A 12,204-nucleotide genomic window follows, 5' to 3' on the forward strand; every position below is an offset into this window, starting at 1 on the left:
AACAGGAAAATTTCCTATATTTTGGATAACACAATTTAGTCTGTGTCTGTGAATAAGATGGCGTTTAGATCACGTTGTTGACGAATGAAAATGATCATCTGTATCGGCGAGTCTAGTAAATTATCAGTTTGTGCCCTTGACGGCTAACCATCAATTGGCTCCGCGTTCAAAACACACAGTCGGCATTAAAAAATATCACCTAATGTTTCAGTAAATTGCAAAGTGATTATTAATCACGTGACTATACTTGTGAAAAGTTTCCGCGATAAATTCGCGGTGGAGAACTTGCGTGGACTGATCCAAACTATCGACACATGATCCATCGTTATTACGGTGCGATCCGTCATTGCTTAATTTTTCGTCATTCACAATCTTTCTTCGATCGTCTCAAATTTCTGCAAATCCGCACGATTTTTCCGTCTTGAGAAACTCGAGATTATGCTATCTCTTCAATCTCACAATCAGGTTTGTTTTTTCACTCTCGATTACCTACGATTGCATCAGTTTGATTATTTGATCTTTATATGCCCTTTGCATATTATGCAAATATAATTTAATTATCCTTGAGCTTGAGAATGTACAAATATATTTTGTAACTTTTGTTAAATTGTTAGATAAGTGTATTTATATTCTTATTTTTTTTTTATATATGACACATGAAAGTGCTTCTTCGACATTGACAAGAAATCTACTGCGATTAAGACATATTTGTTCAGATTTATCATTTTATAATAATCAATATGAAATAACACGATATTAACACAATGGAAAGTTTTAATTATTTACTTGAAATTTTATTTGTTTTTTATTTGTAAAAGTGCAAAGTTCTCAATTCTAGTTAATTGTACATATAAGTAATTATGGTTAAAAAGCTAAGAATTTAATAAAAATAAAAAAAGAGTAAGTAGGATTCTTTTTTTTTTTTTAAATTAAGAAATATGTTGCATGACACATATTGAATATGACACATTCTTTCTCTTTCTAATGATTCAAGTGTCTATATTTTTATCTTGTTTTTAGGTTTTATACCATTTAACGCAGCTAACATTGGCAGTCACTCCTAGGACAACTTTATATTCAGTCCAAACTAAGAAACAAGATGAATCTTTACAAAAGAATACAGAGGAGATGGCAATTTGCCAAGACAGTCTTGAGGAGGTATAGCACTTATTTTGCTTTAAATATAGCCAAAACATATATTAATAAGTTAATAACATGAGAGAGATTACACAAAATTATACAAGATATATAAAGATTATTAAAATCACAGTTATGATTTCTATTTCAGTCTTGTTTTTGTATGCAAAATTGTGTATACAAGTGGAACTTTTAATTTGTTTTAGGCAACAAAAAATTGTACTGAGCTACTGGAAATGAATTTAAATGCTTTAAGTGCATTAACAATGAAGAACAAAAAGGTTGTAATGTTAGATGATCTAGCTGTCAGTATATTTAGGAGATCTTTGGAAGAGAATAATAAGTGGAAAGTGTCTTATTTATCCGGCCTAAGTTTTGCCGATAACAAACGGGGCTTCCCATACTCGTTGACAGAGCCCATTGCTCTACCTGTTATTCATTTAGCATCAAAACAGCATTATAGACTGTTACAAACATGGTATGACAAAGCATTACAAAATCACATACCAATTCGTACGTTCAAGTCTCAACGTAGTATAAAAATGGAACTTGAGCAAAATCCAACATTCATAAGCAGAATAAAAAAATGGCTTGGCCTCTCTTCTAATCTTCATGTGGTATGACATATTTATATTTTGCTCAAATAATTTAATTCAATGATTGAGTGCTTTAATTTATCAAAATGTAATTACAAAAATACAGAAGAACATAAATCTTATTTTCTAATTAATTTTCTTTTATTGTTGTAGAGCTCGGTACATGAACCAAGAAGTTCAGACTTTGAAAAACTAAAACAGATCTTCAACAATACTGATGTAACAGCAGATGAGCAGAAGAGAATAAAAATGGCTTTTGTGGAAGGATATGAATCTGGATTACAACGGCAGATGCGAGGACGAACAATGTTATTCAAAATTGTGCTAAATATAATAGCTGTATCTGTGTTCCTAGTTATCCTTATAATTTGGCTTTATCGTATGTATAAAAATCGACATTACTTTTATTTAAAAATTTTTTTCTATATTGATTATATTTCTTATATCATGTAGTTAGTTATCCAGGAGGAGGAATATTCAAGCTTCCTATGAGCCATAGAATTGAAATCGATCCCGAGGACATTCATATTACTTTTAATGACGTAAAAGGAGTAAGCACACAAAATTCTTTCGAAAATGTCTATTTCTATAATTTAAATTTAAATTTAATTTAATCCAATTTTAATTTAAAACTAAGTGATATAGATTTGTATTAAGATATTTTGAATATTTGTAAAATTTAGGTGGATGAGGCAAAGCAGGAGCTTTTGAATGTAGTGGAATTCTTGAAAAATCCCGACAAATTTTCTGCTCTTGGCGGAAAGTTGCCGAAGGGTGTCCTATTGGTCGGTCCACCGGGGACAGGAAAGACATTGTTAGCACGCGCAGTCGCTGGAGAAGCTGGTGTACCGTTCTTCCATGTGGCAGGTCCTGAATTTGACGAAATCTTAGTTGGTCAGGGTGCTCGGCGCGTCAGAGACTTATTCCGTGAGTAAGAGCCAAGTGGATGAAAATATCATTTCTACAAAAAAAAGAAGACAATTATTAAATTGTATCAAAATATTCACACTCATGTCTTTTATGGAACATTGCAGGAGCGGCGAAAGAAAAAGCACCATGTGTAGTGTTTATTGATGAGATCGATTCCGTGGGTGCAAAAAGAACGAACTCGGTTCTCCATCCTTATGCGAATCAGACAATTAATCAATTACTTTCCGAAATGGATGGGTGAGTTTATGAATTAGTTGAAATGTAGCTCTATAACATAGTTTTTGGAATTCAGCATTTTCAAAAAATAATATGCTATTAATGATATATCCGAAGTATCGCCAAGTATCGCAAATTTAATTTAAAGCGATTTAATATAAAAAAAAAAAAACTTGTGTGATCTCTTTTTTAAGCTTTCGCCAAAATGAAGGTGTCATAGTTCTTGGTGCTACAAATAGACGTAAGGATCTCGACAAAGCATTAATGCGTCCAGGGCGTTTTGATGTTGAGATTTATATTAATAAACCTGATTATTTTGGTCGTAAGGAAATACTGGACCTCTACTTATCCAGAATATTGACGCATGATGTTGATACAGTTTATTTGGCACGTTGTACTACTGGATTCACTGGAGCTGATCTCGAAAACATGGTAAGAAATATTATTTTATATTAATATATGGATTTTTTATTATAAAGGATTGTATCATTTTTTATCTCCGGATTCTGCAATTTTTATAACGTAATCTAAAAATATTGAGAAAAAAAATGTTATGTAGATAAATCAAGCTGCACTACGCGCAGCGATTGATGAGGCGGATTGTGTCACCATGAAACATTTGGAGTATGCTAGGGACAAAGTATTGATGGGTCCTGAAGGCAAGTTAAAGTTACGCGATGAGGAAGTCAATCGTATTACAGCATATCATGAGGCTGGACATGCTCTGGTAGCATTTTACACAAAGGATGCTACGCCACTTCATAAAGTTACTATTGTTCCACGAGGACCATCGTTGGGTCATGTATGTAATTAATTACCTTGTCAATTATCATAACTATTTTTATTTTTATTATTATTATTTATTGGTCTACAGAAGTTTTAAGTGTTGTCAATAATGGTTGAAATTAGTAATTTTATTACATAACGAGTTTAGATTTTTTTATATTAAGTTGTATTCTCAATTTTGTATCTTTTAACTTACAAACTATATATTTTCAGACTTCTTATATGCATGAGAAGGATGTTTATCATATTACGAAGTCACAATTATTAGCTAATATGGATTCCATGATGGGTGGTAGAGCTGCAGAGGAGTTGGTATTTGGTGCAGAAAAAGTGACGACTGGTGCTTCTTCCGATTTAGTGGTATGATTATATCCTTAAGTCTTAGTTTTGTAATTGAATAACTTTTATATAGTTATTAGATTTTTTAATTCGTTTTTCAGATGTTATTGTACATTATATAAATATTTTTGTATTGTATTGGTAGAAATTTTTATTTATTTTTGTCAAAGAAAAAAAATCCCCCCTTCTTCAAAGAATATTATAAATTAAGTTGAAAACACAGGAACATTTAAATATTTTTTTCTTTTTACAGGAAGCGACAAAGATAGCAGAGATGATGGTAAAAAATTATGGAATGTCAGAAAAAGTGGGCTTTAGATCAATAATAGAGAATAAGAAGTTTTTTGGTAATAACACTACATTTGCTCCAAGCACGAATGAACTTATTGACAATGAAGTAAAACGGATTTTACAGGTAAATTTAATTTTGTATTAAATATAAAAATTTAATTACAATCCATTTTTCAATATGCAAATTTTTTTAAATAAGATAAATTTCTTTCTCTTATTAATTATTATTATTATTATTATTATTTATTAAGAGAATAAGAGAAAATTATAAGTATTATATAATTCTTCTTATTTATAACTTATTCTAATTCGTATTTCATATCTTCTTACAGGAATCATATGAGCGTGCAAAATCAATTTTGAAAACACATGCAAAGGAACATAAACAGCTAGCAGAAGCATTATTACAGTATGAGACATTGGATGCGGATGATGTAGCTGCTATTGTAAATGGTGATTAATTTATAAAGAGATATAAAATTTATGGTATAACTGAAAATAAAATTTCCTGTGTAAAAGTTTTTGAGAGATATTTCAATAAATGTTAATATAATAATAAGACCATTTATATTGACCTTACACTTTATTGTTTCAGAAACGGGACTCAGTAAACGAGAATCATCTGCAGATCCAAAGAGATCGACAAAAGGATCTTAATCTAAACGCGATTGTCTGAAAATATTTGCCGAGAAGGTAGGAATCAAGCATAATTATGTAAAATTTGCGCGGACATACAATTTGGATGATGATCGTTGTATTTTATATGAACTTATAATTCATGAGAGACTTAAAATACACTCGAAATATAAATCGTGAGTTTTTTTTTTAATTTTATTTTGAATTAACATTTTTAATCGAAATACAAATTTAATATAAATACAAATTATCACACTCAAATGTCTATTTAAATGTTTAAAATACTTTAAATGTATATATACATTACAAAAATAGATGCTGTTCCTGTTAACAGCGTTTATTTCCGTTTATTTTTTTTATTACTTAAAATTTTAGAAATTATATATGTCCCTTCCGTAAGCATATATAAAATTTAATAATTATTTTATACTTTACAAATTATAATAAAAAAAGATTGTTTATGCATCATAAACAATGTTTATTCTAAATCGATAAATATTTGTTTTTAATGCAGCAGCATCTATTTTTGAACGGAGTGTTGGTTAAAAGCCAACTTAGGTCAATTATTAAATTCCGCGAAAAAACGCTGACAATTCATCTGAAATTTTAAATAGAGATGCGTCGAAGAGATAAAAATTCTGCATTCGTTGGAAATTTTAAGGAAAAAAATCAGCTGCTAAAAAAATATATTTGATCAGAATAATTTCCGGATAATTCAACTTTTGTTCGCAATTTCTTGATCTTTTTCTGCAATGATGTACGTTCGTCTATTTAAGGGGTCACCCTGACCACCCTGACCGCTCGAAAAATGAGTTTATTTTTAAAAATCTATAAATTTGAAAGTATAAAACAAAATTTATTTATTTTTGGCCATGTAATAGATTACGGTTTTAAGAATGTCTCTTATAAGTTTTAACAAAAAATATTTTAAAATGGCGGCACTGCAACTGTTGCCGTGGAGGTCCACGCGCGTAGCTGGCGGTAAGTTTAGCTCAGTTATAATAAATCTGAAAAAAAAAAAAAAAAATTTTGCTTATTCGTGAATAGTGTGGCTACAATGTAGCGTACGGATTTTTTTTCTATTAGTGGGAAAATAACGGTGAGCTGAAGAAAAAAAAATCGTTTTTCATGTAAATTTGACAAGAAAAAAATTAATAAAAAAATAATTAATCAACTCATCGCAAAAATTGTAGCCACACTATTCACGAATAAGAATTTTTTTTTTTTTCCTGGTTTATTATAACTGAGATAAACTTACCAGCTACGCGCGTGGACCTCCACGGCAACAGCGCCGCCATTTTAAAATATTTTTTGTTAAAACTTATAAGAAACATGATCATCTTAAAACCCTAATCTACTATGTGGCCAAAAATAAATAAATTTTATCTTATACTTTCGAATTTACAAATTTTAAAAAATAAGCCTATTTGTCGAGCAGTCAGGATGGTCAGACCCCTTAAAGCAATAGTCGTAATTTGATTGTTTTCTCAAATAAAATGAAAATCATCAAGATGAAATTAATTATTGGCTATTTCGTCTTCCCTTCCCTGCTTGGGAAACTGCAATTGAGAAATTACAAAATGTCCAGCGAATATAAAAACATACCGGAACCGTAACAAACTTTAATGTACCATTAAATAGACATTATAAATATAAATTGTACTGAATTATGTATATACATATACACATAAATATTTATATACATATATCTCAATATTTGTGTTATTTTAATCCTTGTTGTCTCTTTCATACTGATAACAATTTATGTTTTTTTTTTTTTTTGTGTAGATAATTTGAATTTATTTAATAATCGAATATATATGGAACGTATATATCTATCATACATGTGAAAAATAGCATTCAATAGAAGAATCCAAATTATTAATAGCATTGTTTTTTTTTTACTGAATGTGCAATTAGTATAATTTCTGCAACTATGAAATTTTTTCTTTGTATAAATATGCGCGAGATATATTGCTGTTTTTGTACACATAAATATTCCGCCATAACATTCGATCGGCTCGACGATTTTAATGAAGTGATTTCTGTAATACTTCATATTACTTATATTTATTTTATGGACGATGTAAAACGCACGGTAATCACGCATCGGGAGTGCGAAATGGAATGCCAAACGATCGTTGCAGTACCTCAATTAAGGTAACGTAATGGTTATGATATATTTGTGTATGTGTACGCGCGCATGTGTTTGCTTACTATAGTTGGTTTTACGCATGGTGCGGAAATCCATATGTTACAATGTTTACATTATGCTGCGACTAATTGGATTTATCTGTGCATAACAAACGTGTATTGGATATATCGCGAATAAATGAATCATGAGTTAGAATGACAAGTGATTATTTACCTTAACGCGTGATCTTTTTCCAATTATATTCATATGGATGAGTGACAATTAAGAGAAAGATTGTTCAAATGTGTCATGCTTGATCGATTTTGTATATACTTGATATCATGATGTACATATAACGATGTGCAATATATAATGATATATAATTATGATATATTGAAGTTTATTATATTAAATGACACAAAAAATTGCATAATGCGTGTGTTAAAAATTCGGGAAAATGTATTTAGAAAAAAAATTAATACATGCAAATAAGCATACTCTGAAAAAAAAATCTGTATAAGCTCTTATGAGATGCATTTAATAATGCGTTGTATGAAATACTTGATTATTATTATTAATTGGAATAATAATAACCAAACGTGTGATAATAATTAGAAACATTTCAAAAGGGCAAATTTTGCGTTTAGTTAAGCCTACTAAATTAACCACATTATTTCATCATAATTGCCTATACGTTCATCGAAACTATTACACTGAAGCTCTCTAATTTTGATCAAGACTAAAATTATAACTAATATTTTTTTTTCAATATACAGAGCATTTTCGAGTTACGGCTTCTTTTGAACGAAGAATTATTTTTCAAATGAAAATACCAAACACACGAAAAATGGAAATTTTATATATTTATATGAAACTCATTATCTTTAAATATTGCAGAGAAGAGCATTCATATAATTTTCTACTATCACAATAATTTTCGTTTTAATCTACCCCCAAAAAATATATTTCCTGTGTATTTATATTTTTCGCCAAATATTTGGCCAGTTTTGTCAGAGTTCCCTCCGATAATTACATCATTGATTCTTGATTCGACGCGTCGCAATTCGCGTGGGAAAAGCGCGCGATTTACTCATTTCCAAAGCTTGCGCCGGGGCTTTAGTATCGCAATTATATCGGGGGCATAGGACCCGGAGAGATTGAGTCAGGGCTCATAACTCTCGTCGGTCGTAACGTTCAGCTGCAGGCCGTTCGTTTGGCCGTGCCTGCATTTCATAGGCCGCCAGATGTTACGCGTCTACATATCAGCGTGGCCCACCACTTCACGTGCGCTGTACGTACGTATTCATTACTAAATTACAAGTGATATGAGAGGCGAGGCGATACGACGCGAAGCGGCTGTGCGGAACAGAGGCTGGTGCGTTTCAACTGCGAATCGCCGATGGCACGCAAAACAAGGACCAGCAACGTCGACGAGCTCTGTTTGTTCGCCCACAACGAAAATATTTATAGTCGCAACTCTGTGCATTATTATGTAAGACCGTATTTTTAACTTTTTTTTATTAAATGAATTAATGAAGTAATAAATAAGCGATATAGATTGAATAGGATGTACATATGACTACATGCATGTACATATATGTGTGTATGTAGACAAGATGATAATAACGGAACGCGCGTATATAAATTGATTGATCTAAAATAATGGATAAAAATGTTTAATTTCTTAATTAATGGGCTTAATAATTTTTATAATGGATTTGTTATATGAATTTATACACATATTGAATTATATATATTTTTCTAATTGTCTATATTTCATAAAATTTTTAATTATTATAATACATAAGAAAAGATAATACTATAGTTGAATTTCTTCCTTATGAAAAGATATACTATATTAAATAGATTTTATAGATTTAGCATTAAAAATTATAATTATCTTTTTAATGTCTTTTTTTTTAAGACTTATTTTAACTTAAAATTTTGCATTTAATCAGTAATCAAATATCTAAGAATTATTTGGGGGCAAGCGAAACGATTAATTGATTGCTTAATTCTATTTTGGCTTATCTCATTCGAGATTACCCTCCTCTCACTCGTTTATCGAAAATTACTCGCACACACACATTCCTAAAACAATCTCTAAGCAATCCAAATTAATTCGAGCGGACGCGCGATGATCGCGTTTTCTGCTCGCGAATAAATCGCAGAGGAAGAGGCTCGAAGCATGGTCTTGTAGCGAGCAGATACAAGCGCGGGAACGAGGAAGGGTGGGTTTCTAGGGGGTTACATTGTCTGGGGAAGGCGAACACTATTTGCCGGCAAAGTAGATTAGGTCGGTATTGATAGAGACAGAGCGGCGGAAAGAGAGAGGAAGTAATAGACCGATAAGGGTTGAAGGAGGTTGGACGGTGGAGGGGAAAGTAGAGAGGTAGGATGGATGAAGGTGGGTTCTCTGAGACGGCCAATATAGGATGGGATATAGCAATAGAGTTTCGCTTACGAGGTATAACCGCGTTAGACGGTGCCCTTTGTTGTATCAGTGCGCTGAGGCGCAATTGCCTTAAGTTCTGATCTCACGAGATGTCGGGATGCTGGATGGCGGTCCAGCAAGATGGATAGGATGATTTTTTTTTTCTCTCGAATTTTACGTACGTTCGAGCCGAACGAGACTCAGAACGAAGCTACTCGATTCGGTATAATTTCAATCTTCATCTCTTTAATTGCCATTGATTTGTTATAATTTGCTAATAAAACATACTCAATGGAACACACAGGACGTTCTAAATTAATTGTACTTTTTTATTCAACTTTAATTATTTGACTAAGCTTGAGTTTTACTTTTTTTGAAAATGTTTTAAGTAATTTTTTAAACAACTTTCTTTTCTCAGTGTAAGTCAATTTTATCGTTACGTTTTATTTATTCATCTGCTATTCAGATGTACTTGCATTATAATGTTTTCAGTACCCAAGAATTATAACTTTTTCAGAATTTAAAAGAACGCTTTAAGCATATAGTTGCATCTTCGAATGCATTCCTTTATTGAATCTATCAACATTGTTGCAAAATCTTCCTTGCATATTATTTTATTGCACGTGAACCGTAAATAATAAAGTAACTCGACATATAAAGTAACTCGACTTCTTTTTTCACGATCTTTTTTCACGATTATACATACATCTCCTTTATATGCTACGGTGTGCCTTGTTTTTTTTTTCCTTTTTTTTTTATTTTTTATCGCACCGTTGCACTTATAGAATGGTACATGTCGTCACGCCTGGCGGGTTAATCAGAATTTTTACGGGCTGAACCGAAACTCTGCGCAATCAACATTAAGCTTTACTGCCGGCTACTAATGTGCCAGTATTGCGATCCATCAGTACATGGTTGCGTTTTATTATGCACATCCGCTGCATTCGATTCAAACCGGCGCGTATTCGTCTTTCCTAGTTCTGTACTCGATTATTCCTGATTGCTCTTTGATTATTGTTACATTTATAAACATTAAGTACGATATTAAATAATTTATTTTCTTTCGTAAAGTGATTATATTAACATAATTAGGATTATATATGATTTTTTTATTTATATTATATAAATTATTAACTTATTAGCTGTTTCTTTACATTTTATTTTAAATATTGTATTAATTATCTTTTATCTCGATATCGTGTATTAAAGGTTGCACTATATTTGAAATGTTCACTAGTCGCATTTCCCGCAAATGTCAGGTTGAAAGGACAGGTCAAGTCGACAACAAAGCCAACAATTATTTATCGCTAAATTTTATGGATTTTTATTTTTATTTATTAAAAGGGGTAGCAATTCTGAAAACTAATTTCAGAACTTCTACACCAAAGAAAATAAAAATTTGTTGTTATTATTTATGAAATATTAGATGTAGCTTTAATATCAATGAAAAGCTTCAGGTGGAGACATATTTTATTTTGTAATTCACGAAGATTTTTTTATTTAGAGCAGAAAGCTGAATTACTAATATATGTCTAACTAAAGCTTAGAAGGATATAAATATGTCAGAATTGATCATCTTATCTCTCTGCTTCTCACGTATATCTTATATATATATATCTATCTTTAACTCCTTGCACACCCTAATGTTACATCCCTTTTTGCAGTCTGCATGAAGTTACGCACTTTTTTCTCAAGAATTCAAGCAAAAGAAGCGGCGGTTGTTGGTTGCGCGCCGCCCTTCCGTCACGAAGGACTTCGCGAGGGTGTAAGAGAAGGGTGGGAGAGAAGCGCGGCGTAGGAGCGTATAATACATAATGTTCTTGCCGCCCCTTAGAATGTACAAGGTTTCGGTTCGTACATCCATCTCCCGCGTCATAAGCACGCCGACTAAAACATCGTCGATTTTTCTTGCATAGGTGTTACGTGTTTTTGATAAATGGCTACCCGCGCGATCTCTCTCCTCCTCCTTCCGCCACCCCTCCCTCTTTCTCGGCCTTCTTCCGACATCATTGTTCCCGAAACGTACTAATATGCACTTTCTGCAACCGCATCCGAAAGGCTATTCGCCAGTTTAACAAGAATGTGCTATTCTCTCTTTTTTTTTCTTTTTTTCTTATTGCCCAGTTTAATCTTTTTATTCATTCTTCTGAGTGAGAAAAAGAGATTTTTCGAGAAGCTTGAAGAAAATAATAGATTGCTCGGATGCATAAGATTGCATAAGATTAATATTTATGAAGTCGATTTTTTCCCTTCTCTTTAGCTAAACTTTTTAATTTTCAATATTACATGTTTATATTTTACTACAAACTCTTATACGTTTTTATGTTAATTATATGTTTTTATAATAAAACCTTCAATTATAATTTCATTAAAGTCCATGTAAAATTAATTGAAACATATTTTTGCCATTTATCTTTCATAAAAAACGAATAATTAAATTTTTTTTTTTTTTAAGAAAAGGATCGTCTCAAAATTAGGCAAGGAGAAAATTCGTTATGAAAACATTGTCAATCTAAACTGATATCATAAGTTTACAAGTTATTGATTTGTAATAATATTTAACTTTTAGTAGTTGATGGCGATATAATTAAGTTTCGCGTTAAATTCTCATTAAGGAAAATCGATTTGACACTGAAAACTGACGGAAAACTTCTGTTGTACAAGTTTTTACCCCCCCCCTTGTTTATGATTGAAAGAAGACAAAT

At 31.4% G+C, this 12,204-nt stretch overlaps 1 protein-coding gene and 1 long non-coding RNA gene across 2 annotated transcripts in view; one reads left to right on the plus strand and one right to left on the minus strand.

Annotated features, from left to right (window-relative positions):
- The first annotated feature begins 114 nt into the window (after positions 1-114).
- Positions 115-6,639, plus strand: LOC126852187 (ATP-dependent zinc metalloprotease YME1L). Its single transcript, XM_050596694.1, has 13 exons — positions 115-465; positions 1,021-1,158; positions 1,344-1,754; positions 1,887-2,112; positions 2,187-2,284; positions 2,417-2,660; positions 2,768-2,900; positions 3,074-3,311; positions 3,439-3,681; positions 3,879-4,025; positions 4,258-4,419; positions 4,628-4,748; positions 4,891-6,639. The coding sequence occupies exons 1-13, from the start codon at positions 439-441 to the stop codon at positions 4,950-4,952; spliced, it is 2,250 nt and encodes a 749-aa protein (XP_050452651.1). The 5' UTR covers positions 115-438; the 3' UTR covers positions 4,953-6,639.
- Positions 2,548-12,204, minus strand: part of LOC126852526 (uncharacterized) — a 39,302-nt gene continuing 29,645 nt past the window's right edge. The window contains exon 3 of the long non-coding RNA XR_007687837.1: positions 2,548-2,694. This is a non-coding gene — a long non-coding RNA (uncharacterized LOC126852526). The remainder of the gene's footprint in view (positions 2,695-12,204) is intronic.

The sequence above is a fragment of the Cataglyphis hispanica genome, chromosome 1 (genome assembly GCF_021464435.1).
Source record: "Cataglyphis hispanica isolate Lineage 1 chromosome 1, ULB_Chis1_1.0, whole genome shotgun sequence".
Classification (NCBI taxonomy): Eukaryota; Metazoa; Arthropoda; class Insecta; order Hymenoptera; family Formicidae; genus Cataglyphis; species Cataglyphis hispanica.

Bases quoted from the DNA above. Each gene is read 5' to 3' on its own strand.
- LOC126852187 (XM_050596694.1), top strand. From the start codon at position 439: ATGCTATCTCTTCAATCTCACAATCAG. The intron at 466-1,020 runs GTTTGTTTTTTC...TCTTGTTTTTAG, and splicing joins CTCTTCAATCTCACAATCAG to GTTTTATACCATTTAACGCA. The intron at 4,749-4,890 runs GTGATTAATTTA...TTATTGTTTCAG, and splicing joins TGTAGCTGCTATTGTAAATG to AAACGGGACTCAGTAAACGA.